The 23,582-nt window shown below is 43.0% G+C and overlaps 1 protein-coding gene across 1 annotated transcript in view; it reads right to left on the bottom strand.

The window, feature by feature from the left end:
- Positions 1-9,917: 9,917 nt before the first annotated feature.
- The window catches only part of LOC146208428 (uncharacterized), a 28,656-nt gene continuing 14,991 nt past the window's right edge, over positions 9,918-23,582 (bottom strand). Inside the window, exons 10-12 of the mRNA XM_084587271.1 lie at positions 21,278-21,442; positions 16,109-16,216; positions 9,918-10,167 (exon numbers count right to left, since the gene is read on the bottom strand). Coding sequence (XP_084443397.1) covers positions 10,018-10,167; positions 16,109-16,216; positions 21,278-21,442 — 423 coding nt within the window. The 3' untranslated portion in view covers positions 9,918-10,017. The remainder of the gene's footprint in view (positions 10,168-16,108; positions 16,217-21,277; positions 21,443-23,582) is intronic.

Genomic DNA, 23,582 nt, shown 5'->3' with positions numbered 1-23,582 from the left:
TGAAGTCAATTTCATTCTTAGTCTCCTTGTTAGGCTTTTTCATCCTTCGGGTTTTTCCATTTGCTTCAGAAGAGGTTCATGATTCGGAAGGTATTGCTTTCCTCAAAGTCAACTAATCCCTTCCCTTTCTATTCCTTACACTACAGCCATAGTTTCCCACTGCTTGGTCTACTTAGTTTCTGCTTAATCTGACAGTGAAGTTGCCCATCAGTACAGTATACTGTGTTTTTACTTTCTCCATTGGCGATTCTAAGCCTTCGTTGAAGCTTTAGACTGCCTGATCATCGGGACTACGAGTAGGCGTGTATGCCTGTACAACCAACAGTTTATACTGCTTTTTAAGCTTAACTACAATGCCCGCCACCCTCTTATTAATGTTATAGAATTCATCTATATTACCACCTACATGCTCATTGACAAGGAAACCTACTCCTAGGTTTGTCGCTCTGGTAAACGGCATAATATATGCCCCATGCAGCATCCTAACCTCACTAAGCTCTATATCATCCTAATTCATATTTTGCACTACATCTAACAGCCTTAGGACCTGGTTTCTAGTATTAAACGTTGTCAGTGTCAGTTTACAATGCCGGCCTGTCCGGACCCAGAAATTCTTAGCACCCTCCGCTGAGCCACAGGTCTGACCGCCGCCGTGGTTAGTTACTGCGCAGTCGCTGGTGCCTGAGGACTGAGGTTTTACGAGAATATTTATGGGACGTTTTCCTGGGTTAAAATGGGAGGAACTTAGGTTTTAACATACTGTATAACTTTATATAACGATCACATTGTATATCCTTAGACCTTTCCTCAGCAGGCGTCTTGTGTTTTTTTTTTCGAATATTTTCAAAATATTCACAGCATGTATTTTCAATGGTGACCAATGTACTCATTATAAGCGTAGGACAAACTTTTAAACGCAAAATCCGCATGCTACTATAGGAAGGCTATAGGCCATTTTGATAACATGTCCACAAAACTATCTTGCAAAATGCACAGTTTCCTTAGAAATATTGACGAAAACGCGGGCTATTGATTTTTCTTTTAGTTTTACTTACCCACGAGGAACACAAAATGTTCAAAAAGGAAAAGTTTCCGCGCATCGGAGGCTTAGACCACTCCAATCAACATGATGCGTGGCTGTCCCTTACAGTAAACCAGAATTGTGCATCGCAGTTAAAAAGTGTCCTGTATCCTGGATTTCCATTTAAGTTCCATTGCATTTCCTGCCGAGCAGTCAGAAGTGACGAAATTTCACACCAAGAAGAAGAGATAGAAATCGGGTTCTTGCGAGTTAACATATACTGAAAATTCAACTACATAGATACACCGGAAATCAAGACATTTGCGGAATGCACAGGGGCCCATGAGGACGGACGAAAAATGCCCAATTACTGGTGTCTTCTCAAGAAAAACAAACGATTTCTTGCTAAATATAGGGTGCTCTACATTCGATCTCTATTATGGTGGCATGTACTAAAATGCGCTCATGGCAGGCGCACTAGCGTATTTGAGAGCTAGAGCTAAGCGAGTTGAAAGTTGTATGGACATCGTTACTGTGAAGGAAGGAAGCTTGAAAAGGAATCTATTTAGATGCCGACAATTGTTTAATATCGTTTTTGTTGGTGACACCATTGTAACAGTTTACTGAGCTGGCGGAAGGGAGAGAGAAATTGTTGCAAAAGATTTAGATCTTATAGATGAATGGCAAACGCAAGCCTATCTTTCTAGGCCGCATATCATCTACACGTGTGAGACTGCAGGTTAACCGTACGGCAGGAAACCTGAAATAGTGATTCATATTGGTTGAAAAGCTCTGGTAGCTAGTGCACACCTCCGTTTAGTGAAGCATGGCTTTTGTTGTCGGCAGCGGTAGCGGAATGTAGTGACTCAAAGGTAGCCGAGCACATGGTGCCTGAAACGTGGAGTTAATTCACGCTCAAGAGGAAGTCGCTGATGTCATCGATCTATTTTGCGGAATACCTGAAAAACTACACTAAAATTAAACCAAGAGTACAAAGCAGCGAATGCTTGCGAACCTTTGGTCGTTTTCAATTATATTTCATGCATCTTTGGCAGCGGAAGGAGTCGACAAAGCGGGAGGATGCGCTTATTGTTTTGCTCTTTTGCTGTGTCGGTGAAACAGCGCTTGCTCAGTCGAGTTCGGTGTTAATATGGTACAGCCAGGGGCAGGAAACTTCCATAAACTGTAATTGTCCTCGGTTTAATACGCTAGCACCAATTCAATTCATAGCGGCCAGAGTAGAGCCCATTGAAGCGTTTCTCTAATACTTCGTTTTGCAGCGTGATTCTAGCCCCCATCGGCGAAAAAGGAGTACCGGTGCGGACAAAAGTAAACGGAGCACGCTATTTCCTTCTAACATTTTTCACGTGTTGCTTAATTGAAATTGGCAATCATGATATGTATCAACTGGTAGTAGACACTCATGCGCTTTCACTTGGGCAAATATAATTTTCTTACCTCCAGTGCACAAAGCGAAATTTTAGCTTAACGGAAAAGTGTGCTTTGTTTACTTATGTCGACACCTGTACGTCCCGATGCCTTTGATTCAGTCAACTCGGCCACCACTGCATCTTAACAGAAAATAATTCCTTGCAAACTTTATTTTCCTTTAATAGCTAGGTACACTGAAGCAGTTGAAACGGAAATTAGTAGGAGTTTTCTACCTCTGGTGCGGCTGAAAACTGGCTCGTGCAAACTTTATTGAGTCGAATGCTCATTGCCGAAACCAAGGGTGACTTAATAATCCGAAAGTTTTTGACGAATTGTGCAAATTGCTGCCTACTGTTTGAAGCTAGGCTGCCCAAGCAGGGAGAAAGGCTGTGCTCTCTGCGATAACCGCAGCGCACTTGAAAAAGTAGAGTTGCTGATTGGGACAAAACATGGCAAACTTCCAACGAGAGCAGAGAAACCTACCATTTTCCTTAATCTTGAGGTCCCGGAAGATTAACAATACTGTAAGATTGGTGTTCCTGCCGAATGTTGTGTACATAGCGGAATACTCGGGGCTCGCTGTTTTTTGCTGCGGCGCTACCACATAGGCTCGAGTTCAGCAGGTGTCAGGCTTCTGGTCGTTCGCAGGAATATTTAGAGTATGCATTTGAGTATTTTGCCTTGGTAGAAGCAGGATAATATGAGGAGAGGGAAGGTAGCGGCAGCTGCTTGGCTGACTCACAAAGTGGGCTGCCCTGCCACGCCGCATGACGTGGAGGAGTCAAAACAGTTGGGTTTTATGCGCCGCCCTTTTTTTCATTGGGGTCATAAGGAAAATTATATATATATATATATATATATATATATATATATATATATATATATATATATATATATATATATATACACCTATGAGTGATCAAAGAAATGCGCCAGTTCCACTCCCCACGGCTCTCCCCTTACAATTGCACAGTTGCACAGTCTCGTGGTTCTCGCCTAGCGCTTAAAGGAACAACTCTGATGTAGTTTGAAGGGAGTGGCGTTATCTTGCAAAAACTAGTTTTATAAAGTATCTTCGCACGATTGTCTTTCCAGGTCGGGAAAGCATGTAATTTTTAGACACATGTCTCAGTGGTTGTGGAATTGCTACGTGAACACACCGTCGTCAGTTTTTTCGCTCCCGTTTTGCTTGGTGTTTTCGTATTTCTTCATGAAACTTTCGATGTTTCGGGTTGAGACGAATAATGAGCAACATCATACAGAAACGTTTCAGGTGCTCATGTTTTGCTTTCCACAGATAAGCACACACGTTTAGTGAAACATATAGGTTTATCTCGGTTGCTTTCTATTAGGAAGAACACAACATAACTACTGGGGCATGACAATGGCGCAGTGGAGTGTTGTTTAGAATAACCGTCTCTATTCAGGCTACAACATTATCTGCTAGGCATTGTAGCACTGCTGATATCGAATCTTGAACAACTTCTTTACCAGCAAATCTCTAGAAGGTCTTCTATTACACCTGCAACCGATCAGCACGAAATGTGGGCCCCAGTTTACGTCTACAAGTACCGAATGGTATGGTGCTTGCAGGAACACATTACTTGTCGCTTCGAAGATATGACCCCCCACTCTCTGGGCAGTTGATGGCGGTAGGTGGATGACAGTGTGGTCCTAGTATACGCTCGCGGGGCAGGAACATGGTTACAGCTTTTTAGATGTTGACGGCTTCCATTTCCAGCGATCTGACTTTCTAACCGGAAGCACAATATGATAAATATCGACAATAACAGATAAAAAAAAGTCTTCAAAGGAAAGTTTTCAAAGCCAAGGACGTGCTCAATGTCTATATGGCTGAATATTCCTTGTTCTTTTCCTATGCCGTTTGAGCCGATGACTCGAACGGCTGCCGCCATATACGCCTCCTTTTCAGAGGTGGTGGGAGAGGCTGCCCTCGCTCTTGCAATGACAACTGCCCGACACTGCCACCATTATAAGGGATTCTTAATCATCATCATCATCATCACCATCAGCCTGATTATACCCACTGCAAGGCGAAGGCCTCTCCCATATTTCTCCACTTAACCCGGTTCTGTGCTAGCTGCATCCACTTGACCCCTGCGAACTTCTTAATCTCATCCGCCCACCCAACTTTCTGCCGCCCCCTGCTACGCTTTCCTTCCCTTGGAATCCAGTTTGTTACCCTCAGCGACCATCGTTTATCCTCTCTTCGCACTACATGTCCTGCCCATGTCCATTTCTTCTTAATTTCCACTAGAATGTCGGTAATTTGAGTTATTTCTCTGACCCACTCATATTTCTCTGAATCAGTTATCCATAATTTCTAAGTGTGTCGGATATCCCGTCCAGCATTATTTCGCCAACAAAGCACTCTTTAAACCACCCTATCATGTTTCTTTGGACCCCCGCACAAGCGGCCGTTCGTGGTAACCAGGGGCTCACACCTGCGCCCGAGATTTCACTGTCCAGCCGCAGGCAATGCAGCCCCCTTTCAGCCACGTGGCCCCGCTTACTGCGTGGAACCACCTCCTCTATTTTCATGACGGGAGCGATATCAGCTAGAAGTCGACTGTAAAGCTTCACGCGCTACAATTTATCGCCTTTAAAACCATGCACAATGACAGCTTTGAAATCTTTCTATTGCAAAATTGCGCTGTTCCATAGCGCCACTTTGTCACCGTCGTACAGTGCACCTTACGCCTTGGAAGCATCTTGAGTGACGCCAATACTGCTTTTCTGTGGATGGTCGGATATAGCGCTACTATGCCGTATTGCACTACGCGAACAAACCAGCTTCAGCGGATGCCTCACGTGTCTTCGCCAAGGCAACTTTGATGATGTCCTTCCCTGCTTTCCGTTGAGTTTTCATTGTCCAGAATATTGGCGTCTGAGAGTATTGCTTTGCTGAAACCGGCATTCTCGTTGAGCGTGACTCGACTACAGGATATACGCGCATTCCAGGCGCGTGAGTTATAGTCCTGTCTCGGAGGTAACTCGGGGGAAACACGCGAGTTTGGAAAGCTCCACTCGGAAATCTTGGCTTGAGCCCCAGCAGCATTGACCGCTGCTTAAAGCTTCGCCAGACGTTAAAGTGACGCAACATAATGATACAGCACCTTTATTGAGTATTGAAATAGTGTAGCGCTGCCTCTGCTACCAGTTAGACGAATAATAACATCTGCAAAACCAGGTGGCGGCGCTCACTCGCTCAGAGTCAATGAGCAAGTACCCTGCTTTCCCGCGCGGCTCGTATAGAAAGTTAGATTGTAGACAGCGTTCACACATGCAGGTATTCCATTGAATTTCAACGGCCCCTTCTGGTCCGTATGGTAAGTTACGTCGGTGACCAACTTAATGAGGTTATGGCGAAGCAGTAGTTCTCTCAGTTCACATGCTGCCTTTGGCAAATATTTATAATAAGCAGAATTTCCTTGTTCTATTCAGCATTCCGATATGTCATCTGCTTATGACTGAACCAAAGGTTGCTTGAGAATGAGAGAATGACTGGGCCCGTTGTGTAACCCGAGTACCGGTGTAATACATGAACACAATTGAAAGAGGAGGACACACGTTAACTCTCTATGCTCTAGACGTGCAGAAGCAGGAAAGTTTCATCACTTCTTCGCTATCGCTGTACACGGTGGGACACAGCTGTTCACACGTATATACGCAAAGTAATATTCCGGATAAATCGTTTCACATCAGTTAGGCGCACAGTCTTAAAGGCCACGTCACAAAGGGAGGCTCTGCCCCGCGAAAATGGTTTGTCTGGAATAAATGCCGTCCTAGTTTATCTAGCGGTTGTAGCCTTCCTTCGCAGACGAACTAAAATATAAAAATACAAACTGTGCTAAAGCGTATTTAGTGCCCATCTTGTACGCATAAAACGCGTGTAAGGCACTCAAGAGCTCGTAATAAAAGCGCGCTGGAAATATTTCGTGTATTAATCACCCGCATAAGTTATGCCCTTGGTGGTACGATAAACATGCACCAAAGGTGTAGTCAAGTTATGTTACTCTGTCGACTGCCAAAGAAATCCATAAAATGATGCCGAAGTGCCGATAGCCCAAGAGTGACATTGGGTAAGCGAAATAAATTAGAAGGTGTCCCAAGGATTGAATCTCATGTCTTGACAGCAATATTTCGTCATCTGAAGGCATCGTCAGAACTAGCCGACATCCCATGTTTAGCCAAACTCCGAACATTCTGCACAGCGGCTTAAATTAAAAGCACAAATTAATTTGAATCGATATAACTTTTATGGTCATTACCTTTGATTCAGAGCTTAACATGTGAATCAAATCTAAGCATTCTCTGGCTTTCGCTTGGAAGTCCTGTCCAGGTGTCGTGCAGCCTCCATAACAGTCTTTGCTGGCACAGGGAAGAAGGAAAACCTTTTTGTTATGTTAACAAGTCGGAAACTGGCGCTGGAAAATGAACTGAAAACATCGACAAGAACCAAACTCTTTCGACTGTATGGTTTTATATTTCCGCCGTGTTTGCTTGTATTCCTCTTCCATTGGGTACACAGCGCTTAAGTTTAATGGCGTGCTCACACGAAGGATTTTTCTGGTCAGAATATAAAGATATAAAATCGCGCCTTCGTGCTGCGCTGTTCAAATTCTTTGCAGTTATGCTTGACTTCGAACTCCGTAATAAGGGGCACCAGCGCGATCACCAAAATTGAACTACAGAGCGTGAAGGTGTTGAGGTGCATGGATTTCCTTTGATGGTGATAGCATGAATCGTGACCGTGGAGCCTTTGCACCGCCGGGGTGGCGCACTGGTTACGGCGCTCGACTACTGTTCCCAAGAATGCGAGATCAAATCCCGGCCTCGGCAGCCTCTTTTCAATGGAGGCGAAAAGCAAAGCACCTGTGTGCTTAGCGGTGTCAGTGCACGTCAAAGAACCCCAGGTGGTCGAAATTTCCAGAGTCCGCCACTACGGCATCTCTCATAGCCTGAGTCGCTTTGGGACGTTAAACCCCACAAGCCAAACCAAACCAACCGTAGAGCCTTTCGTCGTGGCTCAGGGTAAATCCAAACCGGTGGAAGCCCATTTTCAAAACGTTTAAATATTTTAGTCATTTACGCTGCCTAAAAACACTGAGGCTCCGTCAACTCGCCTAACGAGCAGTTCGTGGCTTTTCATAACCAACGCTGTATGTTAATTTTCTGTGCTGGTTAATTTTGACATTGGGAGAAAGGCTTTGATGTCGGTCATGAATTGAATGTTTTAGAGGACCTCGTGAATTTTTTCATTAACATACTTGTGTGGCAACGAACTTGCTGCTAAATTCACTCTATTTAATGCTCGATTACTATGTATGCCCTAGAGCTTTCTGAAGGTCCAAATACAGGCAAGAAAGTTAAGCGAACTGACCACGGAAGATCGAGTGGGTCCCCTTCTGACGTGTTTGCTTCGTTGAAGCTGGCGACGTAAGAGCCCATGAGGAAACGGCTACCCAGGAAAGGCGTCTGCCACGTCAGCGCGTCAAGTAGCACAGGCGAATTTTTGCAGATGTGTTTATTTCTCAATTTCCGATGGATTTCATCACGATATCATGACGCCAAATTGTGGTCTTGATTCACACAGTACTGCTTGGCAAAGACGGCGTTTGCTAGGCCAACAGGCTGTTTTTCATGTTATATGAATTATGTGCGCAATTTCGGAAAGTAAAGGTTATTTTAACTCAGAGCGGTCGCGATGTGACATACTGGACAACATTACTCGAACCGAATATCTAGAGGACAGACAGCGCTCTCAGCAGGAGGAGGGAATGAGAAGCGGAATGGGTTCCACTTTGCCTCTGATTTTCATTACTCTTATCTTGCCAACAATGTTGCTGCCATATTTTCTTTGTTTCTGATTACTAATATTTCGATATTTGTAAGGATAAAGTTATTTCAGACGACGTGATGGAATAAACTATTTTTAAAAAGCTTCATATTAAAATTCACTCGACTATAATTTCCTAATCAGCAACTGCTGGAAGTTTTGTGTAGTATGCGATTAAACGCAGAAAATAAGCTAAAGTGCCCTTAAGAGTCTTGTAGCGCGTTGCCTTATCAGAGCTATTTTAGAATGCTGCACCTTTCTTTGGCTTTCCTGCGAATAATCTACATTGAAAGCTATCTTTAAAATGTGCACCATTGTTTACGCTATCTGACAAAGATAAAGGGCTCAATTAAAGACACAATAGTATTAGGTGCTTGAGTCATATTCTGGCCTCTAATCGAATCTGGCAGTGACACAAGAACCAGCCAACAAAGTTTTGTGCAATTTCTCTTGTCATTTTTTGGTATCGTCACTACCGCAGAGATGCTCCAAAAAACTCTATACAGCCGCACAAAACTAGCTCTGATTTTTAGATGCAAATTTATCAAAGCTGTCTGTGTGAAATGAGGAGTATCAACACAAGAAATAAAAATAAATCTTGCCGAGATAAGATATCACGCGAACCAAACAAAAAGAAGCATTACCACAAAAGGGCTGTCACTTCACTGCTCCCGAGATCCGGATAGTGAAATTGTTCTTACGCAGTTTAGAAATGCATGATCGATTGTACTGTACTTCATTGTTGCCACTTGTTGGAAGGCATTGAGTGGACACCCTTTGAGTGGTAATGGTAATATTTCTGCGGAGACTAACATGTGATTGAAGGAAGGAAGCCTTCCCTGCAACGTGCTGTCCTCCCCCTGGTTAAAACACACGTCAGCCTTATAAGGTGGCACATTTCCAAATATTTTTAGATTTAGTTACACTTCACTGCCTTCATCGGATGTGGCCATCGACAAGTGGATAAACTGAGGGGTAAAAACAATCAGATTCTATATATGAAGTAAACCATAGGACACTTCAGCTTACCTATCAGCGTTCAGTCTTTTTTTGTGTGTGAGAAAGAACAGCGGTGCAATATAACAGGAATCAGATTATGTTGCAATGCGCGGATTTTCGCTTTTCTCTATTTGAAATTATGGTGTCATTCGAAATGTGCGTAGATGAAGGCAAGTATTCAAGCAGAGGAATTCCGCAGGCAGTCAAAGAAATGGCCAGAATATTCAGGTATACATTAAAAACTGGATCATGGTATACTCTGCATCCACAGTAGTTTTCAAGAACTCTCGCTATTTGTCTCCAAAAGAACAAAAGCATAAAATGTAGTGATGAGAGTCTGGTTACAAAAACGTGAGAATTTGGTATCCCGTACTGTATGTTTACAACGTTTAGGGAAGTATACCACTTAAGTGTAAGTACGCTAGCGATGTGGAGATGGTAATTACCAATATTTGGGTAAAATTCAAACACACAATGAATTCAGTGCAATATTTGAACCTGTACGTAAGTACCTGCAAAATCGGAATAAAATAACAGATATTGAAATGACGCTTCGCGCCCTTTCACAAGGATATGGGGATGTAATGCGGCCTATAATATGCGCTGTATTGCATCGCTCTTAATAAACGCTAAATAATAAATGCGCATAAGCGGCTGACGACAGCAGTGCCTGCAGCTCTCCTCTGATCGTGGAAATGAGCAGTCCTCAGTGGAGATGACTTGTGTTTCCCCAGAGGACTCGACGAGTGGCGCGCAGCAGCTTGAAGTTTTTGTTGTCGCACTTGCAGTCATGGTAGTCGTAGTAAAGATCATCCAGGAGGACACACGGCCTGCTTAGCTTAGTGGCCAATTTTACCTGCAGGTGGCACATTGAAATATAAATGAAGAATGTCCGATCTATGTTTCGAAGCAAGAGAGCAATATAAAAGTCGTAGCAAAACAGCACTGCCGACGATTTGTACTAAATTTGCTTCTTGACATGCATAGAAGGAAAAGCAGAAAGGAAAGCAAATAAAGAATAGCGATGTTAGAAGTGAAGGGTTCTACTTATAGAATCGACACTTGCGGGTAAAAACACCGACTATTTGAAGAAAGTAGATTAGCTGTGAGAACTTCAAATGCAATTTTGCTTCAGAATTGCTTATCAGAGGGAAGCTGAAGAATTTAACCGGTTATTTGAAGTCATGTCCGACAGGATGTGTTATTGAATGTGACTGGATAATTACACTATAGTCTTCGCGAATATAAGGCTCCTTTAAAAAGCACTGCTTGCAACATTTTTTTTTTAATTTGTAGGATACAATCTGCTTGTGCCGGCCGCTATGTTTAAAGTAGGCTACACTTTGCTTGTAACAGGTGTTATGCGTTGCAAGCATCATAATAACATATATGCGGCCGCCTGCTTCTCAATGACGACAATGAGGATACGTGTCGTGACATCCGATTTTGTAATTCCTACTGTCCTGCTAAAACGTCTGCTGAATTAGTGTCTTTGCTTATGCATTTCTGGGGATTCTTTGCATCTCCTTCCGGAGAGTTACGCTGTTGTTCGTGAGTACGAGGCTTTTAGGAAAAAAAGAAGAAACAAGCATGAATGCGGCTCACACAGCAAGGAAAAGAGAAAGGCCTTGAGGAAAAAAATGACGACATTTCAGTCATGGGCATTTCAGAAAAAGCGATAGGCCCGTCAATTTGTTTTACAAGTGGGCTGTTTTGCAAAGCGGAAATTATGGTCACAGTACATAATAATGCCATTACTGCGGCACTTAAAATTACTGATAAATTTTCAGTCAGTAGATAATGACACACCTTGGCAGCGAAGAATACCTCCTGCAGTTTCACAACGACGGATATCACCTACGAGACGGGACACAGATGATAGCAACATCATTGACATTTCTAAATCTCTAAGCGATAATGATAAACAGATTCTAAGGCGAGGCCTGACCTTCTGCCCAACGAATAATAGCTTTAATGAATATGAACTTCACCGAGATATAACTGAATTCGCAAGAAGAATGCGTATTAAAGAATTCTTCGCTGAAAATCTAAACAAGGTACCGGAAGCTTCCAACCTACTCAGAGCCCCCAGCACATGGTTTCCCGATGCAGAGCGCAGCCCCGAACTAGACCTATACATTAAATCCGTCTCAAAAGAAATTATTGAAAAAACAAAGCTAGCTCGAAAGCCCAAAAACCTCTCTATAACTGAAAGAGCAACTCTTGACAACCTAGCCTCTAGAACTGACTTAGTTATCAAGCCTGCAGACAAAGGTGGTACATAGTTATTCTCCCTGTTGAAAATTACAAAAAAGAGGCATATAGACAGCTTAACAACTCTTTCCACTACGAAAAGTTGAATACCGACCCGACAGAACAGTTCAGTGAAGTCATTCTGAATAAAATAAGAGATCTATTAGCCAGGGAACTAATTACCGAGATGGACTATAAATTTCTTCAGCCGTCAAACAAACAAGCAGGTCGATTTTACCTACTACCCAAGATCCATAAGGTTTCCGCAGAAGCATTGTTTACCGCAGACATACCAGGAAGACCAATTGTGTCCAACAATAATACGCCCACAGAAAACCTCTCAATATTCCTAAATCACCACCTAGCAGACCTCCCGACCCAGCTTCCTTCGTTTGTGCAGGACACACCTCACTTTCTCCGAATTATTGAGCGTATTAATAACACCACCAATCTGGCAGATGATTGTATACTTGTCACACTTGACGTCGCGGCACTCTACACTAATATTCCTATCAATGAAGGTATCGACGCCCTCTCCCAAGTACTAATCAACAACCACCATCCGCATGCCTCTGAAGTTTATCTCTCGCTCCTTAAACTAGTCCTAACTTTAAATTATTTCGAGTTCGATTCATCCTATTATTTGCAGATATTTGGAACCAGCATGGGTACTGCATTCGCGCCGACTTACGCGAATATATTCATGGGAGTTCTAGAATCCAATATACTAAATTCATTCCCGGAAAAGCCACTTATATACCTTCGCTATATTGACGACATTTTCATGATATGGCAGCACGGATCAGAATCACTTCAGTCTTTCGTCTCGCATCTTAATAGTCATCACACTAGAATTAAATTCTCTTGCCAGTCGTCGCAATTAAAAGTAGACTTTCTCGACACCACGGTGTCAGTGGAAAATGGAAAACTTAAAACTTCTTTGTACAGAAAGCCAACGGATAAGCAACAATATCTAGATTTTACGAGTCATCATCCGAGACATTGTAAACAAGGAATATTTGTAGGACAGGCGACACGGCTTAGAAGAATATGCAGCGATGATAGTGACTACCTAAACGAACTACATTCATTGAAAGCAACACTAATCCAGAGGAACTATCCCGGTAACTCCCTTAATACGGCCCTCGAAAAAGCAAGCACTTTAAACCGCAACGATGTGCTCACGAAACGACCAAAGACCAAAACCGAACTACAGCCTTCTTTTGTAACTAAATACTCCAATGCCCTCCCAAACATAAACAATATTCTGCGGAAATACCATTCCATGTTAACGTGTAATGAACGCCTCAAGAAAATATTTCCGGAGGCACCAAGGGTGACATACAAACGTAACGCGAACCTCAGAGATATTCTAGTACATTCTAAACTCGACAACAAGCATCCAACACAACCACACCCTTGCTCTCGACCTAGATGTAAGACGTGCAGTCATATACAAAAAGACACCACGGTTAAAAGCAATGCAAGCGATTTCACTTTTCACATAAAATCAGGCTTTAACTGCACATCTTCAAACGTTATCTACCTTTTAGAATGCTCCTTTTGTCATAAACAGTACATCGGAGAGACAGGACAACCAATGAACATGCGGCTTAATGGACATCGGGCAGACGTAGGTAAAAACCTCCCGAAAGCAGTTTCCCAGCATTTCAATCAGAAAGACCATAAGTTCGAAGAAATTAAATTATATATTCTCCAGTCAGGCTTTAAATCTGCAAGGGACAGAAAATATAGAGAGGCGTATCTAATTCATAAATTTAGAACATTGGAACCAGCAGGAATAAATATATCTAAGGGAACGCTAGAATCCCTTAGGTATATTCCCTCTCCATCATAACTATTCGGAAAAACAATCTCACATAGCCTTAATTGTACAGTTTATTCACAACGCAATTACACCTTATTCCCTTCCGCAATAGCACAACCCTACACGTTCCTTTAAACACATTTCATCCTTATCACTTGTTGCTTGAATTTGTCCTGATTTTTTTTTTATTATCATTATTATTTTTCTCTCTCGTTTTTTTTTCTTTTTTTTTATTTCATTTTTTTTTCTCTCATGTCAGTGTTGGTTCCCAGTGCGCTTATTATCCTGTGACTGTATCCCCCCCCCTCCCCCCCTCTTTGCAGAAAGTTTTTTAAGAATTGTCCTCCATAGATATATGCCTTATCAGGGCCCTTCGCAAACCCTCCCTTTGTAAGGTGTATCCGCACCAAACCCGCCTAAGTGGTCACTAATCATCTACCCGGTACTATGTATTTTTTTTTTCCTGGTACTGCCGTTTTTACTTCTTTTGTAGACCACAGGATCTCCGGTTCCAGATTGAGATACACACTTAAGGTTATTATTATTTTTCACTATGTGGTTATTATCCTGTGACTATGTACTCCCCGCCCTACCCCCTCCATTTAAGAATTGTCCACCTAGATACATGCCTTATCAGGGCCCTTTGCATAGCCTCCCTTTGTAAGGTGTATCTTCACCAAACCGTCTTTAGTGGTGACTAATCACCTAACCGGCATAGTAGTCCTTTTTTTTTTTTTTTTCCTGGTACTGCCGCTTTTACTTCTTTTGCAGGCTACAGAATCCCTGGTTCCATGGCTGATAAGTACATACTCAAGATGTTTTTTTTTCACTACATGACCCACTTTCTTCTCACCCATCTTCTCCTCCCCACTCTTTCGCACCCACTTTCCCCTCCCCAGCTTTTCTTCTTCGGAAGCAAAAGCGTATTTAAACCCCTGCCATTGATGATCACTATGCCCAGACGAAGACAAGTCCACTTGTCGAAACGTTGGCTCATCTGCGACCTGAGGCGTACCCTATTTACCCTTGTTCGGTTCTTCTTTTTTATATATGATACATTTTGTGTTCGTTTTAGGTGCCATGTTGTAACGCAAAATACAAGCAGTTAGCATCAAATATCTGCCCCATTTTTATTTGTCTGCTCAGGAACGTAGATTTTGGTTGTAGTATTGGCTTAACTGTCAAGTAGTCTAGATCCGCTACTAATTCCAGAGGCTCTAAGTGGTATCTGTCTCGATTGTCGCCGTCTTTCAAATGCGCCCCGACTATCGCACCTCTCCCTATGTACCATATAGATAGTGACTAGTGCTGCAGGGCGACGCTGACCGAGTTGAATCGCTAATGGTGGATCCGAGCTAAGGCACGTGCACAGAAAAAGTAAGGGAAAGTGCTCTGTTAATATGGCTGTTGTGGTTAATTGAGGATGGAAGCAACTCGTTTCCCTCAAGACTTCAATTATACGCATAACGATCGAGCCGTGCCTTGACTCGAGAGGTGAACCATTCACGCCAGCTATAGCCACCTACTCGCTTGTTCCTCCCCACAGCTAGAAGTATAGAGGTGAAATTTTCTCTCCACCTGGCCAGCCGTAAGTTGTGGCAGGTGGCTGATTAAGCACGTACCTACGCCCGAAGGCGCCGAATTCTTTTTTGAAGGTGGGGCTCTGATATTGAGGCATTACGAGCTGAAAAAACGAAATTAATAAATGAATTAAAATGCATGAGCAAAGATAGAGGGAGGGGGGGGGGCAATGATAAGGAAAAGCGCGCAGCGCACCACTCATTACATCAGCCACTAGTGTGCACTAAAATAGCCGAGAGATCTTATGGAATCGTGCGATGTATATAATTTGAAAGATAGATCTTATGGAATCGAGCGATGTATATAATTTGAAAAAGTTTTTGCAAAATTGTTGAGAAAACCCACGTCTTCTCTGTAATAATAAGCATTTGGTCCCCTTTTTTGCACGAGCTTTATAAGTCGTTGCCTGTCCATCTAAGAGCAAGTCTCAAGAGCCCCAAGATATGCTTCTAGAACATATATTTGCTAAGTTTTCTTCAGAGGATAACTGCGAACCTATGCGTCAAGCCATGGCGACAAGCTCTAGATTCCCTCACTGTTCGCTTACACATATGAAAGAATAGAGAACATATTTAATCATCAGAAAGTAAGAAGGGAGTATTGCAAACGGTTATTTCGCATAAATCAAATTTTGCGATGGCGCCTCTGGGCAAATCATGGCAAAATTGACACTCGTTGGGTTATTTCGCACAAATCAAATTTTGCGATGGCGCCTCTGGGCAAATCATGGCAAAATTGACACTCATTGTTGCGTTAGTGAATAGATTAACTTTCATAAAAGCAGCTGTTTTTGCAGCTGAAAAAAATAAAACCAATATCGCCAAACTCCTCACCTGCAGATCAAAACAGAAAAACAGACAATCATTTCTAAATAGGGAGAGGCATAGAGAGAGAGAGAGAGAGAGAGAGAGAATGATAGTTTTCTTCCCTAAGTTGGGTACCAGATATTTGCTCGTCCGCTGCGAATATAATTGCCGATTTTGAGTCCAACATTCGAAGATATATATTAGCGTATATGACTAATAATTTTAAAGCTTTTAAGCAGCGATGACCTTGCGTTACAAGACTTGCTTCCAATTAAGCTGATGACATTGTACTCAAGAGCAAAACAGTAATGTCGACCTCTAGACATTACCTTGCTTCCAAACTCTTTTTCTTTCTCGAATACAACGACGCCTTGTGTGGACGATTTAATGTAGTATGACTCATCGTCCTTAACCTTCTCAGCCTTTTCACGGTCGAACTGAAAACGAACAAATATGTAGAGTGAGAAAAAGGGGTGTCAAACTCAGAACTTTAGTGTCTAAAACACTCAATGTCATACAACGCACAAAGCCAGTTTCACTTACACCAATATTCAGTTATGCTATGTTTCATGCATGGCGACCAAGAGCATCTAGCAATTAGTTTCAGTGATGCCGAATTGTTTTTCTTAACTAGAGTGAAAGTGAAGAAAACCCTTCTGTCTTGATGCATACCGTCTGTCAGCTCCTACTGAACATGGGAAAATTACGTTTGGTCTCAATCCATATTGCATCCTTTTTTCACTCTTTCGCATTTCAAAATACAAACTACACCTTTAATAACTGTCATACACCGTTTCATCAAGACACAAGAAAACCACGTAGGCAAGTATAAATATTAACTTTAAACATCAGTGACGTGTAACCTTTAGATTTTATTGCAAAATGACAGTGTTGTTTACATTTGTGTTTGGTACGGGGTGCTATTTATCTGTTACAACATACGAGACATTGCAATTCCCGAAACTAATAGGGATATATCAGTCCTGAGTCACCAATTAACATACCCAGAAATCATAGCGTGACATGTTATAAATGTTTGTTTGGTTTCCGTGCTGGGTTAAACATCCCAAAGCGACTCAGGCTATGAGAGACGCACGTGTCAGAAAAGCAACACAAGAATAGTTCCTATCTTGTTGTAAAGATCTATTAACCACTTCAGAAAATAGCAATCGTACAAATAAACACAGGACATGTGCTAATTGTATTGCTATACACAGGTTTCCATGACTCTGATTCCATTTTTCATATTTAAATTATCTTTAGTTAAACCCTCTGACTCAATTTTTAGAGCAGTTGAGCTCTTCATGACTGACTGCGTGCCTCTGTAGTTTTTTTGTGCAAAGTATATGTCACTCCTTATGTTGAAGATCCATGTTATAACGAGAGAAAGAAGATGGGTACATGCTATGAAAGAGCGCTAGAGGGGGAAGCCTCAGTTCGCAAGTCGAGCCAAAGTTTCGACAAGTGGACTTGCCTTCGTATGCGCAGAGCGATAATCACTGGCAAGGGCTCAAATACGCTTTTGCTTCCAAAGAAGAAAAGCTAGGGAGGACGAAGGAAGGAGGGTGTGGAGAAGAAAGTAGGTCAAGGAGTGAAAAAATATTTCGCAAACGCACTCGCATATACCCTGGCTTCTTCGGTGAAAACAAACGCTTTCGTATACGACATTACGAGTATCCCCGAAATGCTTGTCAAACTTCTCCTTGACGAACTGGTATTTTTTGGAGTTGTCCATCGACAAGGCAAATGTTTGTAGTGTTGTTCCCTCTTGTCTTCCCATGATGTAAAGAAGAGTCCGAACTTGAGCTTCCTCTGTACGTACGATCAATCCCGAAGCGAATCGGTAGTCGTGGAATTCTTGCGACCACGCTCGTCACTCGGACACTCTTTCAAAGTTGAACTGGGATGGCGGCTAGGTGACGAACTTTCCGGGGGAAAACGGTTTTGACTCGTCACCTGACATGCTGATGTCATATGTCTTTGCAGAGAGGCACACAGCGATGAACGGCGTCAGGTTTTTGGAACTTTTCGTAGCGGCAAGAGTTATTAAGCTGTCTATAGGCCCAATGTTTCCAATTTTCGAATGGGAAAATAACTACACTGCCACCTTTGTTTTCAGGATTGATAAATAAGTTCTATAGAAGCTAGGAGGTCAAGAGTGGCTAAATATGACAGTTCTAGAGATGTGTTCAGGATTTTTGTTCTTCAGTGATGTCTTGTGAGACATATTAATATATAGCGGCAGTTCGCGGCTGCGCTCTGTATCAGAAAACCATGTGCTGGGGGCTCTGAGTAGGTTGGGTGTAGGTAAAACCGTTCCCGCAAACTTCCGCCCCAAAAGCAATGTCACAGGAAGAAAGGACTCTTGAGAAAGTGGCGGCTAGGAGAAAACGTCCTCAAGGCGAAATTTTGTCCAGAAAATATAACTTTCCAAGCCAACTTGGAAATAATATGAAAAGCTTATTGCATTATGTGCCGACGTTGATAATAGATGTTACCATTCTATAGGGTGCGGGTCTTCTGGATGCATGACTAGTAGCCTTGAGTAGCCGCTAACAAGAGCGCGCTACTCAAACATCGCAGATCATTCAGTGACGGGGCCAACCATTCCGGTGATAAGGTCTGCATAACATTGGATGATATGAAAATTAGGATGGCTGCCCTGCCGGAACATTTCCAGCGTCCGTAAATACGAGCCCGCTGTCGGAATACCAGATCGTACCACGATCATGCAGTCAGCTCAAGCCGACGCTTCGATCAGTGAACGTCGTTGAAGCGCAGTATGATTCAGATACGGAATTGCCCTTTGTCACTAGTGATTTTCTGCTGCCGTCATCTATTTTTTGCTGTTGTGAACACCCTGCATTCCTTATGACGACTTTTCAGAGTACCTGTCCTCATTCAATAAAGGTGTGTTTGCACTGAACCTGCTTTAGGTGCTGTCTAAGCATCCACCCAGCATTGTAGGTTTCCTGTTGCTGCCATGTTTGTTTTTAAGGCCACAGGATCCCCCCTTTCAAGCTGAGAAATACATACCGAAGAAACATTTTTTTCACTTCTTCAACTACTTTCTACTCCCACACCTCCTTTCTCCCGCTACTTATCTTTTCTACTTTGGAAGAAAAAGCGTATTTAAACCTTTGACAGTGATTATCGGGCCGCCCATATAAAGACAAGTCCCCTTGTCGAAACGTTGGCTGGACATGCGAACTGAGGCTCCCTCTACACCCTTCTTCAGTGCTGTTTCATTCCTTACGTTGACGTAGTTTACATAATCTTCCTTTTCTTTCGGTCAGTGTTAACAATGATCTACTTCTTGCACTGTTCTCTCATTATGGTCTCCGCTAGAAAAATTTCTTTTTGAAGCAAAATTAAGCGAAACTCAATTCCCTGTAGTACGTACAGCTGAAGAAACATATTGCTGTCAGTTCCTTCGCCCTGCCTCCCACATATCTGCTCGCGTAGACCATCCATTTAAAATCAACCCCGTACATGCGCGTACAAATCTGTTTAAATATTCACCACTGCTACTTGCTATTTCACAATGGAACAGTTTGCCAGCAGATGTCGCTACCCTACCTGACCATAGTTCATTCCTCAAGGCTTTGGAGGGAATTGAATGTTAAACTGACTTAACTTTCTTAATAATATTTTGCAATGCTCATTACTTTTTTTTCCTTGATGTGTAGTGCTGTGTTATTTCTTGTTCATTTCAGCCTACTGCTTGGTATTAAGCGCGCGCATACCTCGTTTCTTCAGTGCATGTAAAATTGCTGAGGTCATATAACTACTGTATAAAAAAAGGAAAAAATAGCGACCTGAATGATTTTTTTTTTCTCTCCTCTCTGATCCTTAAGTGCAATTGTTACTTATGTGCCTGTTATAACCAACTTTGTTCATGTGACTCCTCCCCCCCTATGTAATGCCTGAGAGGGCCTTTAGGGTATATAAATAAATAAATACTGATGGTGGTGTGCTGCGAGTCAAACATCATCAGAGCCAAGGATTTTAATGCAACATTATTAAAGGCTTCATTGTCCAGAAAATCTGGTGTTTGCTGCGGTGCCATCCTTCTAAGTGAAAGATCGCGAAGATGCCTCCGAATGAATGGCTGGCAGTTGACATAGCTTGCAAAACATTGGTCCGAGAGAGAGTTAAGCGGCTCCACGAGGTCACATTTGATGGCCGAGTTAGTAGGCGTTGACACCTTGTCCCCCTCCTTTTAATGGCAAGGTTAGATTGGAACCGAACCCTAAGGTACCCTTGGAATCCTAGTGTGAAACGCTACCTTTAGGCCACGCAAGGATGTTCGTGCGGCTTAGCTGACACGGAGTTTCATAAGTATGTCAGGTAGTCTACATACTATGGTAAAGCTGACGGTCGTCCTCTAATGTGTGTGTGAGGCATTATAAAGGAAGACTCTAATGAGAGTCTAATGGTTAAGCGCGTACTATATTTCACGTAGAGGGTGAAGTTCAGCAAGGAGAGCAATATCACGGAAGATATTGACGCTATCACGCAATTTTTACGCTTTTTCAAAAACATAAGCGAAGGTAAAACACCTGACTGAATTATCAATATAGAAAAAATTGCATTGCTCGGTTGCAAAAAAAAAAAAAATATACGCATTATACCGTCGTTGGCCAAATGTGCCCAAAACATTACAACCCAACACGTTCCTATATAACTAACGGTTTTGGATGTCCGCCATTTCTGCTTTTTGAAGCAATGTCGGAGTCAGTGTAGACTGCATAACTATTAATTGCAATTCGAATCGCAAGCGCTCCTGATTCTATAAATTACTTTATAGACCATTTTACGACCCTTGGAGAAACCGGTTTGACGGGGCTGTTAAGAGGGAAAGTCTTCAACACTTTCCTGTGCTACAATAGCAGCCCAGTTCCCCAATATCGCAGAACCCTTCACCCCTTTGTAAAATCATGCATAAGCTTTTACATAACGCAGAAGCTGTGATAGGAAAGTAAGGGAAACGTATTCTCCGATTTCCCAACACATAAATTCAGGTTAGCCGCCCTATTTCTGATTAAATGTACCGCTAATACATTACTAAAGGTGAGTGAAATACGCAGTAATGAATAAAACGTGTTAAACATATGATATTGATTCAACAGATTAGGTTCAGGTTAGAACAAAAACTCTGAGTCTTACAGCGAAGGCATCCGACTAAGTACTCAATTGACAACAAAATTAGTTGTGGATTTTACTGACACCGTTGTTTTTTTGGGGCAACCACCTATATTATGCCGACAAAGCAGCGACGCCTTGCAGTCAGTTGGAGAATAACCTCATCACCGTTTGAGCCCCTCTTATATTTAATAAGGAATTCGGTAACGAACTGACTTCTCTTTATAAGAGCAGCCCAATATGAAACTTTATTCTTCTTTTCTTTTTGAGATACTCCAGAGAGAACGTGCTGTTATGCCTCGCAATGCTTCTTGAGTACCACTGCGATGTCCCAAGAGAACATGCCACCATACCTCGCAATACTCTAGCTTCTTGATTCCCACTGCGATGTCCCCGATATACTCGGAGGCCTCGAACGAGACGGCTGCAAGACTGAAGGCGAAGCACTGCCATGCACTGAGAGCTCTCTGCGAGCCACTTCCTTTTAGCGCCGCCCTGTATTCGTCGACGGAATTTTCCTGCAGAAAAAATCGTGGTTATTTGTGTCGCCTTCAGAAGAAGACTTATTTAACCATTTTAATGAGTCACATATCTATGTGACTCCTGAAACATCCGAGATATATCTGCAGGCATACATAATGCCAGATAATACCCAATTAGAGTTGCGCAGTTATCGTATTTACTTGTGTGTGCTGGCTCCAAATACTACGTATATGGTTTAGACGCGTTGTTCACTTGTATTAAATTGTTCAGCATTACTTTTGAAGCGGGAAAAAGTGCCTGTCAAGTACAGTAACGGAACTAAAACATAATCAGGTGCAGCTCACGTTCAACATAAAGCAAAACGCACTTTTCAACGCGTTTTCTGCGATTGGAAGTAGAGTGAACAAGTTCTGCCTAAAACCATGGGCTATGCTACTTGGTGACGGACATCCTATATTATATTGTAAGCTTTTTATTCGAACTTCAGAACGGTAGGAAATGGCTGATGACTGCGTCGCTCGAATCAGCTCTACGGTGTCAACCTGCAGGATTCCGGATTGACATCATCGACTTCTTCGATGGAACGCGTGAGGTGTGTCGGTTGTACTCATTACAATAAATACATATAACAAAAATGAAGAAAATGAGATGTCATCGAAAGAAAAATTGAAAAGATCAATATCATATATATCCTTTGTACACACGAAGGACTTCATTCATTTGTTGCAAACACTTAGATAGAAGTGCCTTTTACCCTCCTTTCTTTCTGTCGAGCGGTATATAAGCTTCATCCCTTGGTGAGAATCTCTGTCTCCCTATGACACACAGTCATTCAAGACCAGCCTGATTTTTGCCCGGCACGACTGCTGTTGTGCCCACGGCTCACGAGGCTGACCTGCTACTTTTTCACACTGGTCAAGCAAAATTACTGCTGCCATCGTATTGGAACCGCATGCACTCACGCTGTCCTCCGCCTCCTTTGACGTACCACTGCCTGTTAGATCCCGTATGAAATCATTGCATTCTATTGCCCTTTAATGATAGCAGTGAGCTCTTTCTGTGCCGTCGCTACCGTCCTGCTCTGCTGCAATGACTTACAGCCGCGTCTGCCTCAGCCTACCTATCACTGTTGTTGCTGTCTTCATTCAGTTCCGTCATGCCTACGCGCACTATGAGTGTAGCTTCTATTCGCTGCGGATGATTGACATCAAGAATTGCATATCCCATGGATGTCAGCGTGCTTTTCGCCGCACCGAGAAGTGCAGTGTCAACCATGTTTACATCTGTTTCAGTTGCGTCGTCAGAACGAAACATTTAAGCATTCACAACTGCTTCCTCCTTATCGCCATCGGCCTCATTACCGCCTTCTGAATCTACCATTCCGCGGTCTAAACTTCCCGCTCTCTGACCTCCGAAATTCTCGACTATGCTCATCCCTTTTTCTGGACTCACCGCTTTTTCCTTTTCTGCCGCCGCTGTCCTGACAGGTTTCTCGTACTCGAAATTCGCTGCCAAAAATTCCGTTTCTACAATTTTTAGTTTCAGTTTCCCCTGCGCTATCTCATCATAAAATGACAAACCTGAGCCTCCGCTGACGCCACCAACATTTGCGCTCGACGCAAGCTGCATCTGCTGATGTCCTGCGACCCGCTGCCCTCTTTCTCCGCTGCGGCCCCACAGACTTCCTCATAGTTATCATTGTGCGCTGCGAAAGAGGGACCTACTAGACGCGAACCTGCTGCGTGCTCCGGAGACGGCTTGGCCAGCTAGTCAGAGCTCGAATTTCAATGCTCAGCCTGGTTCTTTTGTTGTTTCGCCTCCGTTGAGTCCGATGGCCCGTCCGCTTCAAATCGAGAGCTCTCTGCCGAATGCGCCAGTTAAACTTGCAAAAGGTACCTCTTTCTTATTTCTTTCAAATTTCACTCACTATTCTCCCGTAACACACGCGCACGAATCTGTACCACAAACATTTGTTCTTCCGCACCGGCTGCGCGGAGAAATGTTCCACCTGCCAACAACACCGACCTACACTACATCATTCCGTTTGGGTCTGCCCATAGCAACCCGGTAGCATTTCACTCATAACTCCCCCTAGCCTCTCCACTTGGGAAGATGTCTTGTACCGCACGGAGCCGACCGACGAACGCCGGTTAATCGAGCGGGCCGAGAGAATTG

This window comes from Amblyomma maculatum, chromosome 1 (genome assembly GCF_055883805.1).
Source record: "Amblyomma maculatum isolate TAMU_Amacu chromosome 1, ASM5588380v1, whole genome shotgun sequence".
NCBI classification, from domain to species: Eukaryota; Metazoa; Arthropoda; class Arachnida; order Ixodida; family Ixodidae; genus Amblyomma; species Amblyomma maculatum.
The sequence above is the reverse complement of the archived record's forward strand: the minus strand, read 5'-3'. Positions and strand labels throughout refer to the sequence as shown.